Here is a 27791-nt window from a genome sequence, read left to right as displayed (position 1 = left end):
CCTGATCATCTCAATAAATGCTGAAGAAAAGAAACCTGAAAAGTTCAACACCTATTCATAATTTAAAAACCACAAACATGCACACAAACAAAAACCTCTTAGCAAATTAGGAACAAATGAAGAGCTTTTAAAATGTGATAAAAAGACTAGCTACCACAAACCTATAACACACAAGTACATAAATTATTAAATCCAAATTGGGAAACTGCATGAAAGTTTTCCTTAAAAGGACCTAGTGTCCTTTCAAGAAATTTTCAATGACTTCTAGAATCTTGAATTGTTAATGTAGGAGATTAAACTTTTGATAAACACAGGCTAGCATGATTACCTGCTTTAGTGCCTTCTTGCTGTGCTTCTGTGATGGAGAAATGACTTTACCTGCTGGAATGGTAGGTGATGGGCAGCCTGACTGGGGAGAAGATGGCTGTGACAGTCTAGACGATACTAGTGGGGAGAAAAAGGACAATAAATAATGAGGTTATCAGAGTTGATATCAAGCACCATTCCTTCCCCAATCATATGCTGCTACCTGTATTAAGAACTGTGACCAAACACTTTTGGGAAGGATCTTCTTTTTGGAGTTCTACTGCAAACAGCCTCCCTTTTCAGTATATTTCCTCAGAAAGCTCTAGTGAAGGATGATAGGATGGGGAAGGGATGGGTGTTAGTATTCATTACTTTTCACTATTTGATTTTTTTCAATAGACTGACTGAAACAGGAAGCAGAATACAAACCATGAGTCATCAAATTAGATAAAACTTAGAGAAGATTCTAGAGCCTATTGGATAGTATGTATGTTCTTAAGGTAAATCTAATGACAACATGATATAGTGAAAGAGCCGTCGACTGACAGAATGGGTCCCAGTTTTCCCTATCTTTAAAATGAAGGCAATAAGGCCACTCCACCTCAAAAACTCTACTATAGCTTTACCTATTATATTCCTTCATCTCTTAAATCAAGAGTTTCAGGCCTACCCGTGTGAGAGGGTACTTTAGGATTTCTCTCATGGGGGGCACCTTGGTGGCTCAGTCGTTAAGCATCTGCCTTTGGCTCAGGGTGTGATCCCAGAGTCCTGGGATGGAGCCCCACATCAGGCTTCTCCACTAGGAGCCTGCTTTTTCCTCTCCCACTCCCCCTGCTTGTGTTCCCTCTCTCGCTGGCTCTCTGTCAAATAAATAAGTAAAATCTTAAAAAAAAAAAAAAAAGGGATTTCTCTCAGGGAAGCAATGTACGTTTGCACAGGGTTAACCCCTCTCTACTTCATCACTACTTGTTTTATACCTCATCGGAGCTTGGCCAAACCTCAGTCTTATGTGAATAAGCGTTTTCCCTTGAGGAGCCTATACCCTATTATACTAACACACCAATTAGACTTTTATGTTCTGTAAAGTTCAGCAGTGCATTTCTCATGATAAGAGGTAACAAAGAAAATGCTGATTAAGACCCTTTAATGACAGAAATAATAAAATAATAATTGCTACTGGTAGTGATGACTCTGGAGGAGTACATGCTTACTAACACCTTCTCCTTTCCACAGTAATTGGACTGAAAAGGCCTGGATAGCAACATGGCATTCCATGGTATGGCTAAAGAGTTGAAGATACTATAAAGTATGTTGGTAGGTAGCTACCTGACATAAAAATGCAAAAGCATGGTTCATTGGAATACACAGTTTAGGAAAACAGCTTTTCAACGGATTCTTATAAGTCCTAAGGAAGGAATACAGAGTAGATGACATTTAAAGAGGCCAACAGCAGAAAATACGAAGAAGGTGACTTATCATACTTGGGATACCTGGCTTTGCACTCCCACCCTTACAATAAGGTTTATCTATGGGAAAGAACTGACATAAAGTGCGACATTAAGAAAAAATTCGTTGTGATGTATCATACAAAAATAAGGTTGGATAATTCTTGAGATAACTGAGCAGAGAAAAGAAACCACATCCTCAGTCTACTTATGTTGACCAATTTTAAAAAACAACAGCTTTACTAAGATTTATATAACATACAATTCACCTAAAGTGTAAAAATTCAACCACTTTGGTTGAAAGTTATGAATCATCACCAGAATCAATTTTCACCACCCACAAAAAGCTTTTCCCTAACTATGCCCCTAGTGCTATACAATCACTAATCTACTTTCTGTCCCTATGCATCTGCCTATTCTAGACCTTTTATATAAACGGAATCATACCATACATGCTCTTTTGTGAGTGACTTTTTTCACTGAGCATGTTTTGAAGTTTGATCCATACTGAAGCACGGATCACTACTTCCTTTTTATCATCGAATAATAGGCCATTGTATGCATATGCTGTGCTTTGTTTATTCATTAGCTGATAGACATTTGGGTTGTTTCCCCTTTTGGTCACTGAACTATGATATGAAGAACACTCATTAGCACGATTTTGTGTTGGACATGTATTTTCAATTCTAGAATTGCTGGGTCTTCTATCAACTCTATGTTTAACTTTTTAAGGAACTGTCAAATATTTTCCAAAATGGCTATACCATTTTTACGATTCTACAGGAATGTATGAGGGTTCTAATCATTCTCAACACTTGTTATTGCCTTTTTGATTTGACCAATGTTTTTAAAGTGACATAACAAAAATAAAGACCATTAATATTTGACTATGTTCCTTCTTTGTAATGGCTTACAGAAATCGGAAAATATACGTTTCCTTACCTGCCTCAAATACTGCCTGAGAATAAACAGAAAACAAACAAAATAATTCTATTAGCGTATATAAGAATTCCACTTTGCAGTCTGAAAAAAAGACAATAAAGCTATCTCTAATTACCAGGGCAAACTATTTGGACTATTCCCCCATAAGGCAAAAGCCCTTTCTAACAATTGAACCATAAACATATCTCAAAGCCAGCTTGAAATAAATGATGAAAATTTCAGGATTCACCAGTAAGGAACATCTCCCAGAACTGACTTAATACCAAGTATAGGTATCACAACTTTTATGAAACTTAAATTTTGTCCTACCTTTTAAATATTTAAGGCTTAAACACATGCTGAGAAACTTCTTTTTCGTAATTACTTTTAGTGGCTACACTGTCTTCAGACACAATTTTATTAATAAGAGCAACCAAAAGTAACTATCTTATATGCATCTAATAGCATGCTAGATTCATTTGAACAGGACTTCACTGAACTACCCTCTAAAGTGGGTACAAGTCCTCTTTCTATTCCCAAACTCTTCCAATTCTACCCTCAGAAATAATAATGTATTTGGGCTAGCATCCTAACACTTTTCTACACAAATTAAAACATGGGAAGATTTTTAAGGACATACATTTATTTTTTTAAGGTTTTATTTATTTGAGACAGAGAGAGAAAGACACACAAGTGGGGGTACCTGGGGAGAGGGAGAATCGGACACCCCACTGAACAGGGAGCCTGATGCTGGGCTTGATCCAAGGACATAGATTTATATATAAATTTCAAATATACACATTCTTCTGTATATTGTAATATCATCTTCTGTATATTGTAATATCATCTAAATTTTACATATCAGGAAATTTAATTAGTTTGCCAGAGGACTCAGACAGTAAGGGGCACAGCCAAGATCCAAACTCAGTATATTTTCAGAATGAGTGGGTACTTGTTGTGGGCTGAATGGTGGCCAACAAAAAATTATGTCCTGATCCCCAGAATGTGTGCATGTTACATTATTTGGAAAAAGAGTCTTGGCAGATGTAATTAAGTTAAGGATCTTGAGATGAGATCATCCTGGATTATCTCAGTGTCCTAAATCCAATGACACAGAGGACAGACAGAAAAGAAGGTGATGTGAAGACAGGCAGAGATTGCAGTGATGTGGCCACAAGGCAAGGAAGTCAGCAACCACCAGAAGCTAAAGAATACAAGAAACAGAGTTCTCCCCTAGAGCCCTGTGGACACCCTGATTCCAGACTTCTGGCCTCCAGAACATGCGAAAATAAATTTTTTTTTTAATATATAAGTATTTTTTATTTTTTATTTATTTTTTTAAAGATTTATTTATTTGACAAAGATAGAGACAGCCAGCGAGAGAGGGAACACAAGCAGGGGGAGTGGGAGAGGAAGAAGCAGGCTCATAGCGGAAGAGCCTGATGTGGGGCTCGATCCCATAACGCCGGGATCATGCCCTGAGCCGAAGGCAGACGCTTAACCGCTGTGCCACCCAGGCGCCCCCGAAAATAAATTTCTGTTGTTCTAAGGCATCTAGTTTGTTGTAATTTGTTATAGCAGTCTCTGAAAGCTAATAGTATGTAAAAGTGATTTTGAAGTGTCATTATCAACCCAGAGATGTTTATGTCTTTTAAATGTTTGAATCGAAAACAATCATTACAAATTTGGCACTCAAACTGTCCCTTTTTGGTTTTGTGGGAGAGTCTTCAAGTTGTAAACCACTTACTTCCATATGAGTCTAGCTCCCTCCCCTGTCTATACCCCTTTATTACTTCTCTTCCTGTTTAGGAAATCATTTATATTAATTTGTAGCCTTCCATTGTTTGTTATTTTTGTTTTGGTGAAAACATAGTATAGATTATTTTATACTTTCACTCACTGCTTTAAGCAAAAAATCAAGTACCATAAGCTGTCCAGAATACGGATTTTTTTTTTAAACTTAATATAATTAATATATCCTGGGGAATATTCTAGAACAGAATATAGAGATCTTCCACATTCCTCTTAATAGGTACACAGAATTCCACTGTGCAGATGTACTATAATTTCTTCAACCAGAATGATGAGTATATTGGTTCTTTCTGGACTTTTATTAGTACAATGTCTTAACCAGTGGCTCTTAAGGTGTTACACTAAGAAAAACACCATCAGTATCAAAAACTCTGTTAGGAATGCAAATTACTAGATCTTGAATCAGAAACTCTGAAGGCAGGGCCCAGGAATCTGTGTCATAAAAAGCTCCACGTAATTCTGATGCATGCTGAAGTTTGAGAAGCATTAGTCTTAAACTATGCTATTCTGTATTGTTGACGGTGTGTCTGTGGATCGACTCTCAGAGGTGGGTTTGTTGATTCAGGGGATAAAATCATAGGCTTCCAGAAAGTTAAAAAAGCTTCATTATTCTCAGGTTTTAAAAGGAACTCACGCATGTTTTCCTTTAGAACTTGGTTTTATGTTTTACACTGTACTTCTCATTTGTTTGGAATTTATCCTGGAGTATGGTGTGAAAAAGGAACCCATTTTCATCTTCTTGGAAATTCAGTTCTAACACCTTTACACATATCTTACAACGGCCATGCTCAGAGTTTCTGCCGCTGTTGTAGTTATTTTGAATGTATTCCCTTTTTCCATATATATATGGCTGGTTGCCAAATACTAATTTTACTTACACCTGCTACTTTACTGAATTCTTTATCTTCTTCATCAGTCTTCATTCACTGATTCTTTTGTCAGATCTGTAACTGTACCATCCGCACATAGAAGCAGTTTTCCCCTTTTTTGTCCCTCACTGTTCCAACTGCTTTCTCTTGCTTCCTTGTTTTGAAATATAAGAACTGAGATACTGGGCACCTTGTTCTTCACTTCTTCTAGCTAAAGAGTAAGCCACTAGTGCTTCCCCATTAAGATGCTGGTTTTCTGACTAAGTTGTTATGTTAAAGAAGTATCCATCAATTCTCAATTTTGTTGAGTACTGAATTTACACAAGGCCTTTTCAGCAAGTACAGAGATGGCAACAGGATTTTCCATATCAGCTCTATTAACATGATGAATAATAACGGACTTCCCATTAATGAATCATACTTACAACCTAAAACCCCATTTGTTTAGGATTTATAATTTTTAGTGTATGATTGGATTCTATATGCTAACTTCATGATTTTCCCTTAGTATTCACAAAAGAGTGCTGCATTCTCTTTAAAGTTTTGAAAATTTACTTCCAAAAAGAATCTGGATAATCTTTTTTTCCTGCACTGGAATAGTTTTTAAAACATTAGGATTGTTTGATCCTTAAACATATGGCTGAATTTCCCTAAAAAACCATTTAAGTATGGTGTTCATTTGAAGGGGAGCTCTTCTATATCCCTATTTGTAAGAAAATTGTTTAGAAAAATTTGTTTTATGCGTTCCATTTTCCTACAAAATCATCCCATTTCATCTAAGTTCTTAAAGCACTGTGAAAAAGCCTCATAGTTTTACATTTTTCTTGTTTGGGTATTACTTCAGCCTGAATTTGTATATTTAGGTCCTTTCCCTTTTTAAAAAAAGGTGAATCAGTGCTTTCTTCACTGCAAACCACAAATTTTGATATGTTGTTTTCATTTTCATTCAGTTCAAAATATTTTAAAATCTCTCTTAAGATTTCGTCTTTGATCCATGTGTTACTCAAAGTGTGCTGTTTAATCTCCATGTATTTTGCAATTTTCCAGTTATCTTTCTTTTTTTTTAAGATTTTATTTATTTAAGAGAGAGAAAGAGAGCGTGCACACAAGTGCACATGCACAAGCCAGGGGAGGGGCAGAAGGAGAGGGACAGCAGACTCCATGCTGAGCAGTGAGCCCAATCTGGGGCTCAATCCCAGGACTCCAGGATCACGACCTGACCCATAGGCAGACACTTAACCAACTGAGTCACCCAGGCGCCCCTCCAGTTATCTTTCTATTACTGATTTCTAGTTTAACTGTGATTTGAGAGCAGATATCAGATCATTTCCATTCCTTTAAATTTGTTAAGGCATGTTTTATGGCCCAGAAGAAACTATTTTCATGTCAGTGCAAGAAGCAATTTTTTTTAAAGACTTTATTTATCTAACAGAGAGAGAGAGAGCACAAGCAGAGGGAGTGGCAAAGGGAGAGGGAGAAGCAACACGGGCTCAATCCCAGGATCCTGGGATCATGACCTGAGCCAAAGGCGAACACCCAACCGATTGAACCACCCAGGCACCTTGAGGCAATTTTCTTAAGGATGTACCGGATTATATTAAAAGGGAGAAATAGTATTCATCAAAAGATACTTTTCAAAGAGTAAAAAGACAGGCCATAAAGAGAGAGAAGTTACTTACAAGATATATATTCAATTAGGGAATATATGAAGAACTACAAGTTACTAAGGAAAAGATGACTCATGAAAAATAGAAAAGACATGGGATGGGGCGCCTGGGTGGCTCAGTCGTTAAGCGTCTGCCTTCGGCTTGGGTCATGATCCCAGAGTTCTGGGATTGAGCCCTGCATCAGGCTCCCTGCTCAACGGGAAGCCTGCTTCTTCCTCTCCCACTCCCCCTGCTTGTGTTCCCTCTCTCGCTGGCTGTCTCTATCTCTGTCAAATAAATAAATTAAATCTTAAAAAAAAAAAAAAAAGAAAGAAAGAAAAGACTGGAAAAGGCACTGCATAAAAGAGGACATCCAAATGATTCATAATGAAAAAGGCTCCAATTCTGTTGGCCATCCTGAAAATACAACTTAAAACCACATGGAACACTATTACATACTAACCAAAGTCTAAAATTTAAAAGACTGACAATTAGTGAGCACGTGAAATAGCTGGAACTCTCGCACATTACTGGTGGAAGTATAAGCTGGTGCAACCATTCTGAACAACTGTCTGGCAGTATACACTACAGTTAATTCTGCTCCCAAGTACATACCCAGAAGAAAAGAGTACAAAAAGAAAGATACAAAAGCATTCACAATAGAATAGGCAAAAACTAGAAATAACCTAATGCTCATCAGTGGTAGAATGGATAAGCAGAGGTACTGAGGAATAGTTATAAAACAGAATACTATACAGTTTTAAAAATCTGACGAATATACACAAAACATGGATGAAAACTTACAAACGTTATTTGTCCCTCCCCCCAAAAAAGGTATGATTTGACTTAAGTTTAAAAACAGTTTCTGATTCCGCTCCAGACAGGTCTTGTCTATACTATCAGAAATTATTACAGTGGTTACTTTGGGGCAATGGTTATTAGCAGAAGGGAGCACAAAGTTCTCAAATCAACAAAAAGCAGAGGGAAATCAAACCTTTGTTATGATTTTTTGTTTTCCCTTCATTCAACATTTCCTGGGTTTCATAGACCACTGGTTAGTGCTGGGACACCAGTGTGTTGGCCAACAAAATCCCACAAGGACTGAGACATTGTTCATAATCCTATCTTATAAAGTGGCACCTGGAGAAAAATAATCCCTCACACTTCTGTACTACCAGTTTGTTTTTACTTCAAGTAAAACCAAACTAATGTCACCAATTAATTTCATCCTGTGTCAAGGAAATCTACTACCCATAACAAATGATTTTCAAGAGTGAAATGGAAATGAGTTCTTTTAAACCAAATACCAGTGATTAGAAATAAACTGAACTAACATAAATGTAGAGGTCGCTTTTAGGCAACAGGCTTGAGCAATGGAATATAGAACAAGGCAAAAGCGCCCACCTCGCCCCCCTGGCTGAATACGGAAGGGCCCATCAGGGGACCCACCTCGAAATATCCATAAGCCCTAACTGACCAATGCGCTACTTACGACCAGGCACAGTTACCAAAAAGGAGGAAGATACCATACATCCCCATATGTACTAACTCTCCCCCTTTAAAAACAGCCCTCACCCACCACCTCATGCAGATAGTCTCTCCTTTGCTGTCCTGCCTGCTGCTCCCTTGCAATGTATTCAATAAACTTCTATCTCCTTCGTTCTGCCTCAGGTGAATTCTTTGACTGCCAGTGCCACCAGCACCACCAGGACTACCAGCGCCACCAGTACCACCAGCTTCCACCTGATTGCCATCCCACATTTGGGGGCCCCCATCCAATTGGGAGAGACACCACAATAAATAATAACAGAAAAACAAATCAAAGCTAGTATATATTTGATGAACTGGAATTTAAATAACTCAAAAGAAAAAAATAATAAAATAAAAATAAAAAATAAATTAAAATTTAAAAAAAAGCTAGCATATTAACTCAGATCTTAAATGGACAAGAGGAAGAAACCAACAGCAAAAGATCTATAAACAAAAATTTTGTTCCTTGGGGCACCTGCATGTCTCAGTTGTTTAAGCGTCTGCCTTTAGCTCAGATCATGATCCCAGGACCCTGCCGCTCCCCGCTGCTGTGCTCTGTCAAATAAATAAAATCTTTAAAAAAATTTTTTTGTTCCTCTTGGTATGCGGCTATGAAAATTGCAAATAGTCAAGCAGGTTGCTATTCTCTGATCCATACATATCACATTTCTTAATTCTCCTAAGAAATCACTTTATGCACACCAGTACCCTATAAATAATGGAGATCAGCACTAAAGATTAATAGCCTGATCCCTACCTTTTTCCCTTTCTTTCTTTCCACAAATGTCCTCTTTCACCAAAACTTATCTTCATATAGCCTCCTTTCTACCTTCTTGTCTTTATATATGTTTTCTTTCCATGATACATCCTGTCTTCCTTGGGGGTTATACTCCCAATGGAAGGAAGTATATTAAAATATTCTATAGCTCAGACAATACTTACTAACCCAGGTAAAGTTAACAGCTCCCTTCTCTAATGCTGCCATAATATGACACATATAAATACTTGTTATTTATTAAAGTCCTTTGCTAACTGTCTGCTTCTTTTTCTATACCTTTAGATATGGATGGGACCTGCACCTTATTTAAATTGGTTTCCCAAATACCTGGCCAATAGTACATATGTACTGGAGAAAGAATGAGTGTGGCAAGCAGTCTAAATAGAGGTATTTCTTTGATTTTGTTAAATGAACTAATGAATGGCCTAAATAATACCTCTCAATATTATCTCCTGATCTAACGGTCCTCCAATGTAGACTGCTTAACACTTAAAAGCTCTCTCATTTAGGAACATATTAAATATCTGATTAGAAATAAAAATGCTGGGGCGCCTGGGTGGCAACAGCGGTTAAGCGTCTGCCTTTGGCTCAGGGCGTGATCCCAGCGTTATGGGATCGAGCCCCTCATCAGGCTCCTTCTCTGTGAGCCTGCTTCTTCCTCTCCCACTCCCCCTGCTTATGCTCCCTCTCGCTGGCTGTCTCTATCTCTGTCGAATAAGTAAATAAAATCTTAAAATAAAAGAAAGAAAGACAGAAAAATGCTGGGCGCCTGGGTGGCTCAGTCGGTAAGCTTCTGCCTTTGGCTCAGGTCATGACCCCAGGGTCCTGGGATCGAGCCCCGCATCGGGCTCCCTGCTCAGCGGAAAGCCTGCTTCTCCCTCTCCCACTCCCCCTGCTTGTGTTCCCTCTCTCACTGTGTCTCTCTCTGTCAAATAAATAAAATCTTAAAAAAAAAAAAAGAAATAAAAACACTTGCTTTCATATAAATACACAGACATAAAATATTAACAAATTTTTTAAATATTAACAAATTCTGATCAAAAGACCCGCAGTTACTTGTCGTTTGATTTAAAAACCAAAACCTGCCCCCAGTACCTCAGTAGAGAAATGAGTTTTTAAGCTTAAAATTATTTTTAAAGAAATATTTAAAACAAATTTTAGAACCTAAGGCTTGAACGCACAACCATGAGATCAAGACCTGAACCGAGATCAAGAGTCAGACACTTAACCAATTGAGTCACCCACCCTAGAACTTGTGGCACTTAAAGCCAGTTTTACACAGTTTCCTGAAGCAGTTTCGGGTTGTTGGACAATTAGTACTAACTACGGAGTATACATTCAGAACGTACTATTTTTCAGATATATTACAGCACTGAGAATTTTCCATTTCAATGGATGATGATTATATTGAACAAGGTCAAAAGGATATAGACTATCCACATTAGATGCCTTCAAATTAAAGGCTTTAATGAATAATCCTTGACTATTTTATTTCTTCCTAAAGACATTCAATGGGCCCCTCCCAAGTATTAGAAATACTATCAGAAATAATGAAGCAGTAACATCAAAATTGAAGCTCAGCTTTCTATAGTTGAAGGATTAATAGTGATTAAGAACTGAAGTATCCAAAATTGTTTTTATCTTCCTAAACAGCAATCCTTCTCTTAAGGGAGGGTTTTTATTTTCAACATAGTCTGTCTTTTGAGGAATTTCATCTCCAGAAGTTAACAGACTGTTTCAGTTTTAAGTACCTTCTTCACCAAGTGCGGTCTACCTCCAACATGGCAGGCTGCAACTACTGACTAATATTCGTACAATCCCCTCATCAAAGATGGCAAGGCCATACCTGAGCACTTTCCTTGCTTCTGGGTACCTTACCTACCCAAGTCCTAATAGTGGAGCCATGTTTAATACATGACAGAGCTATAATCTCTGACTCAGACACCAACCACACCACAGAAGACAAAGATCTCTCTCAAAGATCTCTCTCCATATATGTTAACTTTGCCCAAGGGAGTTTCTCTCCCAAGTATACTTTTTAACGGAGACATTTCTATACATAATCATCCCCATTCAGTAAACTTATATATAGAAATGATATTAGAGGGCAGGCAAGTCTCTGGTATTTGAAATAACTCCAAACATAGCGTTTATCAAATTCCTGATTTAAAGTAGTTTTGAACAAGTGATTAGGTTAACATCAGATTATGCCTCTGGAAAGAATTAGTAATTTCTTGTAAGTAAAAAGGTATATTTTACAAAATTAACTTTTTTCTTAAGACACTTTAAAAGGCCAAAATTTAACAAAACTTTCTTCTACCAGAAGATAAAAATAATACTTCTATCGTTGCTTCATGCAGCAATATTTATATTTTATTTTGGGGAAAAGGCAGAGACTTTGCTTAGCTATGATTCTACAAAAAAAGCAAAAGAAAGAGTTGATTTTAATCTTTTTTTCTGGATTTATTCCACCTTACCTTGGCTTGGAATTCCATAAAGTTCTTCTCTGAACATTGTTTCCTGTCTGACAATTAGGAACCAAAACTATGAACTTCTAATTTCTTCCACTTTACATGGAAATCAATAAACTACTTTTAATATTGGACTAAATTTCAAAGTTCTGCTCTCTCTTCCTATTTGGCTGAAAGGTATACCTATTATCAAGACAGTTTCTATCGATTTTCAACTAGAAGTATCAGTTTTGCTGTCAGAGCTCTTTATTTTTGTACATAAAAGGAAGTGGGTTTTGATACTATCTCAGTGTTCTTCCTGTCTTACAATGCATTTGAAATAAAGTGATGTCAGATTGAGAGTAAAAGCCCTAAATAAGACAAAGGAATAGGCACAATTACTTTGCTTTACCTTTAATAACTAACTGATTTAGAACTACTCTGTTGCATGCTGCTAACTACAAGTTTTCCACGTTAATCTGCACTGGACTACAAAAACATTCACAGATTATATAAGATATACCTAAAAATTTATGTATCTATGCCACATGTCATAGGTATGACCCATGAACGAGAGAAGTACATTGTATGAGAAACTAAATCATTCTTCATTGTTGGCAGCTCAGCAAATAATGTCATATGAATTCAATATGACATTATGTGCACCTCTTACCTTCACCTTCCAAACACCATATAAAGCCCATTCTACTCTCAGTTTAATAGACTACCTATAATCAGAAATGATCTTTACAGAACATCTCATCTTAATGTAAATTGAGGATAAATATTCAATAATGTGATAATTTCTAGAAGTGGAATGAATACAAAAGCAGTTCAATAACAGTTTATCTGGGGGCGCCTGGGTGGCACAGCGGTTAAGCATCTGCCTTCGGCTCAGGGCGTGATCCCGGCGTTCTGGGATCGAGCCCCACATCAGGCTCTTCTGCTATGAGCCTGCTTCTTCCTCTCCCACTCCCCCTGCTTGTGTTCCCTCTCTCGCTGGCTGTCTCTATCTCTGTCAAATAAATAAATAAAATCTTAAAAAAATAAAAAATAAAATAACAGTTTATCTGAACCACAATTCTGAATTTCCTATTACTCTGTTGTTAAATATCTTCTATTATAACGCCAATTATAGTGCAAGGTTATGCTATTTACATCTATTAACCTATTGACAATGGGATTCTGTTGTTATTTCTTAGATCTTCCTATATCGCCATACATACACCATAATTTCTTAGAGATCGCCTTTACCAAACATGTAACAGCCACTACTCAAATTAGCTACTGCAGCATATGTGGCTAATGAAAAGTGAAAAGGAATGACCTCTGAGACTGTAATTCTGTTCCCAAATTCACTTGTCTGGCCTGCTTAGTTACTGATTTTCCTGTTTCTAGCCACATTCAGAAATTATGAATCTTACCGTTTCTCTTGCTTGATGATTTGGCTTGGTTCCTAATCTTAGATCAACGACTTCCAAAATTAAAAATTTAAACTAGGTGGGGCACCGGGGTGGTGCAGTCAGTTAAGCGTCTGACTCTTGGTTTCAGCTCAGGTCGTGATCTCAGGGTTGTGAGATCAAGCCCTGTGACTGCTTCCACACCCAGCATGGAGTCAGTGTGGGAACCCCTCTGCTCCTCCTGCTTGTGCTCTCTCTCTCAAATAAATAAAAATAAATCTTTAAAAAAAAAAAAAGTTTAAACTGGGGACAAGGAGGAGAGGCAGAGTCCTTAACACTTTTGGCTCCATCCTTGCAAAAAAGATGCTTCGTGGACTCTGAGAAATGTAAGGCCCTGGACCACACCTCCTTTCACTACTGATAGAGAAAAAAAAAATATTCTCTCTCTCTCTCTCTCTAAGAATACTGGTCACAGTAGCTAGCTTTATCTTGACTTTATTCCATTTGTTCCTAACATCTGAGGTCTGGGTTACTTTCCAAGTGATTGTGATCTTAAAGCTAAAATCCTCTTATTACAAAATTTGCCCAAATTGCATGTGTGGTAGCTTTACCAGAGAACACAAATGATACCACCAATTATCTCAGTTTTCTCCAGGAGTAGCAGACAAAAGAATGCAGGGATGGTAATGAATCAGACTACTTTTCTGATACAGTTCCAAATCAACAGTTCCAAAGGCACTTAATGAATCAAGTATTCCCAAAAACGTAACTCCAGCTTCTAGATCCAAAGACAGCTCACCTGTAACACAAACCTAAGAGGGTATCCAAGCTAGGGAAATTCTTGGATGTCATTTTGTTCCAGAATATCACTATATTAATCCTTGTAAAGGAACCATCATGAGTCGGCTTAAATCTGTCCTGCTATGTACAGCTAAATTTATAAATATTGAGGTAAAAACAATTTGCCCTCTTCAAGAAGACTCTGACAAGAAGCTACGGATAATTAGCAAGAAGAGGTAATAAAATGTATCCTTAAGTGGAAAATCCATCCCAGGGAAGCTGCAGCAACAGACTTATTCCCTAAAATATGTTTTTGGGTAAGCTATGAAGCAGACACCAAGCAGGGGAGAGTAAAGAACAGCAGACTAAATTTAGTCTTCGCCAGTAGAAATTAAAAGCATTATTTTCCTGGTAAGCAGATAGCTGTTAGAGTAATAAGTGCTCAAATTTTAGAAGAGAGGACTAAAGAGGCAAATAAGATAAGAGCATCCTTCAAAAAGGCTATGGATGACCAAGAGCTGAATATAAACCCAGGTGAAACCTGGAGAGCCACACTGTCCAACTGACAGCCACTAGCCATGTGTGGCTATTTAAAATTCAGTTCCTTAGTCAAACTGCCATATTTCAAGTGCTCAACAGACATACTGAGCTACTGGCTGTGTTGGGTTGGACAGCACAGATAAAGAACATTTCCATCATTGCAAGAAACTCCATTGAATGGTACCAATCTAAAGGGAAGGGAAAGAGACCAACTGTCCTGGGGTCTGAAAAAAGAGTAACTACTAACAAGGGCATTTGTCCTATAGCATTCAGTACTTTATTGAGAGATCAGGTGGATTTACCTTTCCTTTTCCACCTGCTCTTTTTTCCCTCCTTGTTGCTGCCACCATCACTGCTGCTGCTGCTGTTCTCAGAACTCTGGGAATCTGACTGACCATCACTGCTTTCTTCTGAACCTTCTGATAGCTCTTTCACCCCATCCGGCACATCTTTCTGAAAATGTAGGCATCCAATTAGGATTAATCATTACCATTTCAACAAATCGGAATTAAATTTCTGATATGTACTGTTGCAACTTAACTGTGCTGATTAATTTTTAGTAATATAGGATTCAGTAGCAGAACCAGCAATATTTTCTGAATTCCTGTCATCTCTCTTCTTTGGGTCAAATTAGCTAATGTTTCCATCTACATCCAAAGATAAAAATTATACATGACAATTACATGAAAGCACAACAAAGAGGCTTAAATTAGAAAAAACTGGGTATATATAAGTCCAAGTAAATGAGAAGATGTTCAGAATACAAAAAACTACAATAACAATTTTGTAAAAGGTAGATATACTCATTATCCACAGATATGTGTTTGTGTGTATGTACCATTAAGTGAGTTCAGTTGACTCTGGATAGGAAGAAATAGTGCATTATTTGAATCTAACTGATTCCCAAATATTGATTAATAAATAGCAAGAGTCAAATATAAAAGGAATAAACAAATTTTTTTTCTATTTTTAAGTAAACTCTTCATGTGGGGCTCATATTTACAGCCCTGAGATCAAGAGTCGCAGGCTCTACTGGCATGCTCTACTGACTGAGCCAGCCACGCACCCCAAAAGGAATAATTTTTTTAAAAACTCATAGGAATCTTTGATTTCTACAATGAATGGTGAGACTGCTAATCCGAAAAGATACCTGTGTCAGCACAGTATGTAAGAGATTGAGTAGGATAAGCATAAGATCAAGAACTAGAAAATTAAGACTTTCTGGAATTGAATTCTAGTCTTATCTTCTCCTAATTATGGAGTCTGGTCAAAGTCTTAACCTCTTATGCCTCCGTTTCCCTGTCTATAACATGGAGATAATAGTACCTACCTTAAAAGATCATTCTGAAATCAAATGAGTTAAATGTAAAATGCTTAGAACAGTGCCTGGTATATAATAAGAGCTCAATAAATATTAGCTACTATGTATTCATGTAGTATATAAAAATATACACATGTAAACAAACATATTAGTGAATTTCTAAGTTATGAAACTATGACTATTTTTCTCCTCTCAATATATTTTATTTTCCCACATTTTATAATCAGATAAAAAAATATTTAATTCTGACATGTGACGCTCCTTCCTACAACTGACAGTCACAACATTATAGCCAAGATAATAACCTCTGATCTAGTAAGGAACTGTCACTTCCCACTTAGGTTTATGACCTCCTGCCATTTCTCTCAAAGCCATTTCTCACGTTATATACTTTCTTAAAATACACACCCCATACTTTTCTACCCTCTCCTCCAAAATGTGGAGCAACTTTTCCAGAGTTAGTTGCCAGCCAGACCTCCTGACCTAGGCTCAACAAGTATTTTAAGTACAAATATAACTGTTCTTAAGCTTAAACTTGTAACCCTTACAGGATCAACTGGTCAATTGCGCATGCCCCGAATCTCAAAATCTTTTCACCCCTCCTTTTACCCGCTCCATAGTATACATTTATTTCTCTAATGTCCCCTGCCTCTCTCTCTTCTACCACTCTCGTAGTTCAGGCCAATTATCTGCTGCAAATGACCCCTGTTTTACCCTTAAATCTATCCAATTTGAATTATCTTCCTAACACAGATTTGATCATACTATTCACCTGAAAAACCTCTCCCATCTCCTCAGCTCTCTCTTTCTCTCTCTCAAACTGCTAAGTCAGGTTTCCAAGAAGCCTCCAAAATTTGATCTTCACCAAAGTTTACCCCGCCCAACTCCTTACCACACTAGTGCACACACAGATGTCCGTAACCACTTCAATCTACCCTAGTTTCAAATCCATTCTGAATCCTTCTATCTGTGCCTTTGATTAAGCTATTTCCTTATCCTAAAAGGTCCTTCCCCTCATTACTTATCAGCCAAAGTTCAACTCAAATCTTATAAGTTAAAACAAAAGCAAAAGCTTTCTAGATCCCCTTATTCAAAATTAATCTTTATTTCTCTACACTGTGATGATGTCTTATAGCGCAGTACTTTATATCACAGTACGTTTTGTCTGTGTGCAGTAACTTCAATAACTATGTGAGCATCAAGAGTTCAGGGACCATAGTTTGTTCTTCTTCATAGTCTCTACAGTGTCCTGCATAGAGTAGGCATTTAATTAATGTTATTAACAATATGGAAGGTCTAGAACAGCTAAAAATTAAAAGCAACACAAAAAGCTCCCTACGGAAGTAGAGCCCTGTAATCATAGCAAGTTTAACAAAGTGTATAAGAAGGAGGTACTATAGGTAAATTAGAACTTCCTAACATTAGTAGGCTACACACAACCACTGAACATAGTAATGACTACAGCTCAAAGCTAAAAAAAAGAAAGGGGACAGAGTCCCACATACACACAGACAATAGTCAGTGCATGCCGCGTATTAATCCTCCTTCTGCTAATAATTTCCTTTGGCAAACAATCCCTTTCCTGAATTCAATTGGCAGAGGGCTTACCCCCAACCTCACGTCAAGAGTGATCATGAACCTATGTATAGCCAATCAGAAGACTCAATGCATTTGGCAACAGCAATTATTCAGGTATAGACACATGGGCCAAGCCAAACCAATCTAACTGAAGGGCTCCCACTTCCTGCGACTCTTTTCTCTCCAGACTTAAGAGCCTGCAGAGTGGGGGCTGACATGTATGATAGGAAACAGCCTGCCTGAGAACAAAGCCAAGAGAAAGCAGAGAGATCAATCCCTGATGACGTCATTTGAGCTCCTGGATCCAGGCTGAGTTTTCTTAGAATCTACAGTTATATGAACAAATAAACTCTCTGTTTTAATCAAGCTCATTTGAGTTGGTTTTCCTGTTTGTAACTGAAGGGACACTGATAAGTCATGGTGCCTTCTCAGTGCCAGAATTAGAAATCAGCAAGACTGTTATAGTAAAAAGAACATGAGCTCAAGAATTCAGTCAGATCTGGGTCCCCATTCCAGTTCTTACACTATCTGGGGAATACAAAACAAGAAAATCCAATCATCTGAACTTGGGTGTTCTCCACTACAAAAAAAGAACAGCAGCTCTGAACTGTAACAGAGAATTAAATAACAAAGTGATATAAAGCATCAAGGCTGTATACTCTGAGGTAACAGTCATTATTCAAATGTTTTGAGGTCCTTTAAAAAGTCACTGGGAGTCATTTTCAGTTCATCCTTTCAAGACAGCATTATCATAAAGAATAAAAAGTAAAGTTAGCTCTCTGGTCTACCTACAGATGGCCACAGATTAGTATAAAAATGTACAGGATACAGAGTTGAACATATTACCTCTTCCTGAAAATAAGCTGAACAGAGCTCTGTCTCTATGATGCAAGTATCATTTAGATGTAGTCACTTCCTGTTTTTACTTTATAAATGATGCCCTAACAAAAATATTTACCTTCAAAGTATATACTCCCATTCTACCTGGAACCTTATAGAAGATGCCCTCTTCACCTCGGGAGTTTGTATGCAGCATTGCATTCAGGCATGCAAGAGGGGAAGTCCCACTGCAAAAAAAAAAAAAAAAAAAAAAGAACAAGAGGAACACAATGATTAGTTTCTGTCTCTGAGTATCCTACATAACACTGACTTAAGATAAAGTTAACTGATCAACATCATTTGACATAAACACATTTTATAAACTATAAAAAGTCTATCAATCTACAGAGAGGCTGCCACGGAGAAAACAGATGCAAAATTCATCCCCATATTTCATTTTCTTAATCCTGATCTAGTATTTAACATTTAAGAAAACATGGACCTCACAGAAGTCTTACAAATATATTTTGTAAATATTGTATTTCACTTAAAATTTTGTCAATTATACCTCAGTAAAGCTGAAATTAAAAAAAAACAATAACAACATTCTCCTTCATTTAATACAAGCTTTACAGGTCAAGTAAAACGGGGAGGAAAGAACATACCTACAGATTCAAATAAACAATATTAGTCTCCTTTAAGAAAAATTTTATATATATATACATATATATATATATGTATATATATACATATATATATGTATATATATCTCTCCGTGCACACTGCTGCAACAGACTGAACCTGAGATGTGAAATGAACACATTTCTATGGTCTCTTGTATTTATTTTTTAATATTTTTTATTGATATAACTGACATATTAGTTTCAAGTGTACAACACAGTGATGTCATGTGTGTGTACACACACACACACACACACACACACGCACACACACACGTACCCATCATGGTATCACTTAAAGAGGTATAAAGTAGGTTTTTAGGATATTTATCGTCTATGCAGCACCTTGGTTAAATGTTTACTAATTCCAATATACATTTACTGTATTTCTAGAGTATTAGGCATATAATAAATATCTGTAAAAAATATGTATTATTTTCCTGTTACTGCATTTCCTTTTCCTATCTTTTTGTACTTACCTAACATAACAAATAGCAATGTAATGGAAGATGTGTGGCACCGTTAATTAAAAAAAAACTCTCTCCTAATACCTGAGGGATAAGGCAGCTTATCTGCACATCTCCAGCTGTTCTCCCTCTTAGTTTTCTGCCAGTACCGCTCAACCCAAATAAGCCTGCTAGAAGAGGCTGCTAGGTATCCTGGATGTACTTAGAGATAGGCGTTCTCTGTAGGGGAGAGCAGGACCAGGGGTCCATTATCTTTTGGTACTTACAAAACTGTTGAGGGTCAAAAACCGTAAAGACGACGGAGGGCAACCAAGAAAATTTAAAAAAAACTTTTTTTGTTAAGAAAGTTCTGAGAGTCTCCAGGTTGATTCTCATAATTATTTTTATATAATTTGGAACTTCCATCTTAAAAATGCACATAATGCGATTCTAGTCAGAATCCCAAAGTTTGTATCAAATAAATATATAAGAAATTTCTGGTGGAAAAATGATGGGAGCCTTCTTAAGAAGATATTAAAATGTACTCTAGGCTACAATTATTGAAACAGTATGTTTCTAAGACAGGATAAATAGGCAAACGAACACTCTAGACTGTTGCTAAAACAAAACAAAACACAGAAACAGATCATAATAAATGTAAAAGGTACAATCTCTGGGACTTTTGTACAATTCTGTACCTTTCCGTATTATCTGTGTAGTAGGAAGGAAACAGGGTCATGATCTGGTCACCTGTGGTTTGACTACCCAGCATCGACCCAAACCCTCTTCTGGAGACAATACCTAAAATTTCCCAAAAACATTATCTCTTTCCCACACTCATACAAGTGGCTGAGACAGAATTAATCCCATGCGCATCACAGGTGTAAATCCAAACTCTTAAACCACATTTCCTGGTTGAAAAAGCCAATCAGCATTTTTGTGTGCACCCCCATTCTTCCCCACTCCCACAGTGTAGATTCAGGAACAGACACATGACTCAATCTGGGGCAACAATCTAAGGAGCTATTTACTTGGGCATTTCTGCTGAGAAGCTTCAGAAACTCCTTCTCTTCCCCTGAGCAGTAAGAGGAAGTAATGCCTAAAACTTTCAATCATGTGACCATGAGGAAAATATCTGGGACTGGGGTGAACAACACACAGGACCCATGCTCATTTTCCCGTAACTGTAAGGGTTATGTAAGGAAGGGTTGGGTAAGGACTATAGGGAAAAAGAACACCCAAAAAGGCACTGAACCTGGGGGGGGGGGGGGAACAGCAATAATTTTAGCAATATTACTTTTGCCACTGTATCAAGCCTTGCCTTGATCCATTCCTACTTTTGGAATTGCTGAGATTTTAAGTCATAAGCAACTGAAAGAGTTGTAAATAAAATAATTCATGTTAAATAGTGCTGGAATAGCGTGTTATACATATGGGAAAAATAATTCTCACAATATATTCAAAACACATTCCAAATGGATTAAAGACCAAAAAGTAAAGTAGAAGGTATTAAAAAGAAAATGGGGGGCGCCTGAGTGGCTCAGTCAGTTAAGGGTCTGCCATCGGCTTGGATCATGATGTCAGAGTCCTGGGATGAAGCTGCCTTGGGCTCCCTGCTCAGCAGGGAGTCTGTTTCTCCCCCTCCCCTGCCCTTCCCCCTGCCTGTGCTCTCTCTCAAATACATAAAATCTAAAGGGTGGAAAAAAAAAAAAAGGAAAATAGTATATATCCTGCCAGATGGATAAATTTCTAACTAAGAGAGAAAACCTAAGAACCGCAAAAGAGAAACAAATTGACTAAATAAAAATAAAAGGCTCTACGTAGGGAAAAAAACAAGATCAACCAAACTATAGAAAGTATATACAAAGCTGAAATAAGTAACTGCAAAACAAATGGCAAACAAAACAATGAATAATCCTAAGAGCGCTGCTTTTAGGAAAACAACACAACTAATTTTAAAAAATGGATAGAGGATATGAATAAATGATCATAAAACATGCAACATAAATGGTCACTGGAACACATGAAGAAACCCAAACTTACTAGTGATCAAAGGGAAAAAAAAATCAAGATACCACTGATCAGACTGCAAGAAACCAAAAGAACCCAAGTCTTAGTTAACAGTACTGTGCTAACATCAACTGCCTGATTTTGATATTGTACTATAGTTATATGACGTTACCACTGGAGGAAGCTGGATGACATATACATGGGACTATTTTTCCAATTTCCTGTGAGTCTATAATCACTTTAAAATAAAAAACAGGGGCACCTGGGTGGCTCAGTCGGTTAAGCATCCGACTTGAGCTCAGGTCATGATCTTGAGGTCCTGGGATGGAGCCCCACATCAGGCTCTACGCTCAGCTGGAAATCTGCTTGTCCCCTTCCCTCTGCCCCTCCCTAAACCCCGCCTGTGACTGTGCACCCGTGCTCTCTCTCTCTCTCTAATAAATGAATAATCTTTAAAGATAAATAAATAAGTTAATTAAATAAAAAACAAAGAAGCAAATGATAAAATCCACTGCTAGTACAGTTATGGGAAAATGAGCACTCTTAATAGACTGTTGGCAGAACTAAAAACTGGTGCCTTTCCCACCCAATCTCAATTCTGCCTTAGGGAAGTAACATGGAAGTATCTATTGAAATGAAAAATATTAGGGCCCACTGATCCAACAATCCCACTTCTATCTATCCTACAAAAATAAGGCCACAAGGACTTACAGCCATATATGGAAGGATCATATACAGCATTGTTAAAAGTGTCAAAGCACTGAAAATGACTTCAAAGTCCATTAATAAGGGAACGATTGACCATATGTTAGTGAAGTAACCAACAGGACATGTATGAATCAGTAACAACTACATTAACAACAAAAGGAGTGCTAAATTCTAAGAAGCATTCGGTTTAGCCCTCACAACAATCCTTTGAGGCAAGCAAAATTGTTATGCCATTTTTATAAATGAAAAAACTAACATATAAGGGTGTTAATTAACAAGACCATATAATTAGTAAATGGTGGAGCCAAGATTCCAGTAAGAAGAAAACAGAAGAACAGGAAAAAGACTGCTCAGAAAGAAAATAAGACCAGGGGCGCCTGGGTGGCTCAGTCGTTAAGTGTCTGCCTTCAGCTTGGGCGTGATCCCGGAGTTATGGGATTGAGCCCCGCATCAGGCTCCTCTGCTGTGAGCCTGCTTCTTCCTCTCCCACTCCCCCTGCTTGTGTTCCCTCTCTCGCTGGCTGTCTCTCTGGAAATAAATAAATAAAACCAAGGGAGGAAGGAAGGAAGGAAGGAAGGAAGGAAGGAAGGAAGGAAGGAAGGAAGGAAGGAAGGAAGAAAAGAAAGAAAGAAAGAAAGAAAGAAAAGAAAGAAAGAAAGAAAGAAAGAAAGAAAGAAAGAAAGAAAGAAAGAAAGAAAGAAAGAAAAGAAAGAAAAGAAAGAAAGAAAGAAAGAAAGAAAGAAAAGGAAAGAAAGGAAAGAAAGAAAGAAAGAAAGAAAGAAAGAAAGAAAGAAAGAGAGAGAAAGGAAGGAAGGAAGGAAGAAAAGAAAGAAAAGAAAGAAAGGGAAAGAGAAAGAAAGGGAAAGAGAGAGAGAAAGAAAGAAAGAAAGAAAGAAAGAAAGAAAGAAAGAAAGAAAGAAAAGGAAAGAAAGAAAGAAAGAAAGAAAGAAAGAAAGAAAGAAAGAAAGAGAAAGAAAGAGAGAGAGAAAGGAAGGAAGGAAGGAAGAAAAGAAAGAAAAGAAAGAAAGGGAAAGAGAAAGAAAGGGAAAGAGAGAGAGAGAGAGAGAAAGAAAGAAAGAAAGAAAGAAAGAAAGAAAGAAAGAAAGAAAGAAAGAAAGACCAAGTAAATAGTTCAATAATCCATCTGGTAAAAGCTTGCCCCATCTAATGGTATTCAATTTCAGTAGTAAGTACACACTTTGTTTAGGCCAATAAACTAGGGTCTGTGGATAGGTCCAAGGCAGAAATCTTTCTTAGCTCAGAAAAGCAAAGACAAACAGGGGAACAAAGCCACAGCACACCGTAATCAGCTATAAATAGAGACATAGGTCCACAATCCCTGACCCAAAACACTTAAGGACAAGTGTTTTAGGCATAAAAATCTTTTGAATTTTAGAAAAGTAACATGATATGCCATCTATTATGTAACACCATCAGGAGGATTAAGGACAGCATCCCATAACTGAAACAAGTATTTATGCTAAGTGGGATAAACTAATAATATATATAGTTTTATGTCAGTTTAAGAGAAGTGCTATTGTCAAATGAGTTTTGCTATCAAATGTATGAAAAAATTCTTTCAAGCATTTTGGATTTTAGAATTATGGAATAGAGACTGCGATCTGTGTATTTAAAGTACTTCAGGGGTGGCCTGGCTGGCTCAGTCAGTAGAGCCTGCGACTCTTATCTCCAGGTTCCGGGTTTCAGCCCCATCTTGGATGTAGAGATTACTTTAAAAAAAAAGAGAAAGAAAATCTCTGAGTTGCCTGGGTGACTCAGTCAGTAAAGTGTCTGCCTTTGGCCCAGGTCATGATCCCAGGGTCCTGAGAACAAGCCCCAAGTCAGGCTCCCCGCTCAGTGGGGAGCCTGCTTCTCCCTCTCCTTCTGTCTCTCACCCTACTTGTGCTCACTCTGTCTCTCTCTCTCTCTGTAAAATAAATAAAAATATTTTTAAAAATCTTTTAAAAATTAAAAAAAAAAATAGGGGCATCTGGGTGGCTCAGTTGTTAAGCGTCTGCCTTCAGCTCAGGTTATGATCCCAGAGTCCTGGCATCGGCCCCAGCATCGGGCTCCCTGCTCGGCGGGGAGCCTGTTCTCCCTCTCCCACTCCCCCTGCTCGTGTTCCCTCTCTGTCTGTCAAAAAAATTAATAAAATCATTAAAAAGATTTTTTTTAAATAATAAAGTACTTTAACTCAGAGAAAGAAACAAATATTGGGATCTAGGATCTAGTACCTAGGAACCCGCCCCCCCCAAAAAAGCAAACCAAAACCAAACCGAACCAAAATAACCCAACCCAAACCAAAAAAAACTCCTTAAAGTAAAACTCAAGAAATGAAAGTAAATGACACATACATCTGGTAAAAAGATGTGGTAAAAGCCATACAAACGCCATCACAATCCTTTCCTTGCAAATCTGGGTATAATTTTCCTTTAAAGGAAACAGAAGTTTGGATAACCCATAAGATATACAGAACACTATACTGTATTTTTTTTAAGATTTGTTTTTTTTATTTGATAGAGAGTAAGTGAGAGCACACACACAAGCAGGGGAGGGACAGAGGGAGGGAGAGAGAATCTCAAGCAGAACATGAGGGCTCAATCTCACGACACTGAGATCGTGACCTGAGCCGAAACCAAGAGTCAGACACTCAACCAACTAAGCCACGCAGGCACCCCCAGAACACTACACCAATTAAAACAAAACTTTAGATTTGGTTTCAGGAAAATATAAAAAGTCAGAATCCTGGCAGAGTTTATTTTTATGAATAATGAAGGAATGGCAGAGAAGTACAACAGGCTACACCTCCCATGATGGCAGGAATAGATCTTCAAGGAAAATAACTCCAGAATTATATAATGAAATAACAATAACTGAATAACTCAAAGAAACAGTTACCGTCTGAATATGCAGTAATACCCTGGTACTGAGGAGATCAATGCCAAGTACAGTATAGTACAAGGGAAGTCCTGACACCTGAGGCAGCTAAACAAGAACACCTCAAAAGATTACATAATTGTCATGGGACAACGCAGCTTCTAATTTTTCTTATCCATGCTCAAGATGGCAGAGTTGGGGAGGAGGGTTAGGAAAGGAAAAAGTGCAGTGCTACAGTTTTATGCTGAATCCACCTCATGTAAGGAAATACAATTAAGATGTTTTATCCACAAGGCCCAAGAACAGAAGTAACTTCAGTTACCATATATAATTCCATTTATATGAAATATCCAGAAATGTTCAATCTACAGACAGAAAGTAGAGTAGGGCCTGATGGTGGAAACTTCTATTAACTGGATACATGTATGAGGGATCTTACTGGGAGATGGAAGTATTCTAAAACTGGATTATGGTGATGGTTACACAACCCAGTGAACTTACTAAAAATCATCGAACTGTTCACTTAAAATGGGTGAAGTTTATAGTACGTATACCATACCTCAATAAAGTTGCTTCTGTATTTTAAGATTTTATTTATTTCAGAGAGAGAGAAAGCATGAGGGGGAATAGGAGCAGAGGGAGAGGAAGAAAGAATCTGCTGAGCACGGAGCCTGATGCAGGGCTTGATCTCATGACCCTGAGATCATGACCTGAGCCCAAATCAAGAGTTGGTCACTCAACCAACTGAGCCACCCAGGCACACCAATAAAGTTGCTTTGAAAAAGTGGAAAAGAAGTTAATCTAGTATCTCATTCACTGAACATTTACAGAGGAGCCATCATGTAAGCACAAAGTAGTAAGTGTTGGTGATATTAAAAAGGAAGAAGAGGTTTCCGTAAGTACATATTCTTACTTTTTTTTTTTAAAGATTTTATTTATTTATTTGACAGAGAGAGACAGCCAGCGAGAGAGGGAACACAAGCAGGGCGAGTGGGAGAGGAAGAAGCAGGCTCCCAGCAGAGGAGCCTGATGTGGGGCTCGATCCCAGGACTCTGGGATCACGCCCTGAGCTGAAGGCAGACGCATAACGACTGAGCCACCCAGGTGCCCCATATTCTTACATTTTTAATGCAAAAATAACAGAAGGTGCCTGGGTGGCTCAGTAGGTTAAGTATCTGACTCTTGATCTGGGCTCAGGTCATGACCTCTGGATGGAGAATGAGCCCCCAGTTGGGCTCCAAGCCCAGATTCTCTCCCACTCCCTCTTCCTATGCCCCTCCCCCTGCTGCCATGCATGCACACAATCTCTTGTTAAAAAAAATAATAATAAATAATAAAATAAAAATAATGGAACTGGCACTGAGCAGAGCCAGATGGTACGCCTTTATTTCCTAGTGTGTGCACACACACTAAACGATCATTTAATTTATGATTAACTGATATTTCCTTCCCACCAGAGAGATGAGGCAAGTTGGTGCTAATTTTAAATGTGCAGTAACAAAAAATTTAGCCATATTTGCAATTCTGCTATCAATTCAAGAACTGAACACAATGAGAAATAACTATATACGTAACTATAAACATAAAATTTACCAACTCAACCATTTCTAAGTATACACTTCACTTACACTTAAGTACCTTCACACTGTTAATACAACCAAACTCTAGAACTCTTATCTTGCAAAACTCAAACTCTATGCCCATTAAACACCTCTCTATTTCTCCCCTAAAACCAACCCCCGGCAACCACTCTTCTACTTTCTGTCTCTATAAATAGGACTCATAGAAGTGGAATCACAATATTTCCCTTCTTGGCTCTGGTTTATTTCACTTAGTACAGTGTCTTCGAAGTTCATCCATATTGTAGCATATGTTAGAATTTCCTCTCTCTTTAAGCTGAATAATAGTCCCTTGAATATATATGCCACATTTTATTCATCCATTCATCCATTAGTGGCCATCCGGGTTGTTTCTGTCTTTTGCCTGTTGTGACTATTGCCGCTAGGAATACTGGTGTAAAAAGATCTCTTCAAGTCCCTAATCTCAATTCCTTTGTGTATATACCCAAAAATAGACTTGCTAGGTCAAATAAAATCCTGTAACTCTTACTCATTCTTTACCTTACTCTCAGTTTAGGCAATACCTACAGATAAGAATCAGACAAATCTACAGGTTGACAAGGCGCTTCATAGGTCATCTAGCTCATCTACTACAGGCGCTTAAAGCCCCTCCTAAATCATCAATAGGTAATCGTCCAATCTTTCACACAGCATATCAGGTGGTGGAGGCTAACTAAGTCCTCAAGCATTTCCAATAATTCATCAATTCTTCCTTAAGCTAAGCCAAGTATGCGTCTTCCTGTAACTCCATTTTTAGTCTTGATTTTTCCTGGGAATCAGTGGCTATCATGGCGAAAAAATCTGTGATTTTCTGTACTTTGAATTTTCCAAAATGACCTTGCAATAAGTTATCTCTGTGAGTGAGGGAAACCATTTAACACTGTTTCATTATTCCATAGGACAGCCCTTCATGTACTTTAAGATTCTTCATAAAAATCCTAAAGTCTACACCTTTTTGCATTTTTGGTTCTCTTCTCATTAGCATCCCCTCCTGCAACCAATTCAGAGAAATTTAATAAACTTTACAGTCCATCCTTAAAATTCACCACTGTGGGATGCCTGGGTGGCCCAGTTGGTTAAGCATCTGCCTCTGGCTCAGGTCATGATCCCAGGGTTCTGGGATCCAGTCCTGTGTGGGGCTCCTTGCTCAGTGGGGTGTCTGCTTCTCCCTCTGCCTGCTGCTCCCTCTCCTTGTGCTCTCTCTCCCAGACAAATAAATAAAATCTTTAAAAAAATAAAAATAAAATAAAATTCAC

The 27791-nt window shown here is 37.8% G+C and overlaps 1 protein-coding gene across 4 annotated transcripts in view; it reads right to left on the bottom strand.

Moving 5' to 3' along the window:
* ASXL2 (ASXL transcriptional regulator 2) overlaps window positions 1-27791 on the bottom strand; it is a 125573-nt gene that overhangs the window by 29021 nt on the left and 68761 nt on the right. For 3 of the 4 annotated variants that reach the window (XM_045809262.2, XM_087863799.1, XM_087863798.1), the window contains 3 exons: window positions 18335-18443; window positions 14780-14930; window positions 329-444 (listed from right to left, as the gene is read on the bottom strand). In XM_045809262.2, coding sequence (XP_045665218.2) covers window positions 329-444; window positions 14780-14930; window positions 18335-18443 — 376 coding nt within the window. Of the gene's footprint in view, window positions 1-328; window positions 445-529; window positions 4007-14779; window positions 14931-18334; window positions 18444-27791 lie in introns of those variants that run through there. The other variant, XM_045809265.2, reaches the window with a different exon arrangement.

Source organism: Ursus americanus, chromosome 7 (genome assembly GCF_024610735.1).
Source record: "Ursus americanus isolate L20-20 chromosome 7, mUrsAme1.1.p, whole genome shotgun sequence".
Classification (NCBI taxonomy): domain Eukaryota; kingdom Metazoa; phylum Chordata; class Mammalia; order Carnivora; family Ursidae; genus Ursus; species Ursus americanus.
The sequence above is the reverse complement of the archived record's forward strand: the minus strand, read 5'-3'. Positions and strand labels throughout refer to the sequence as shown.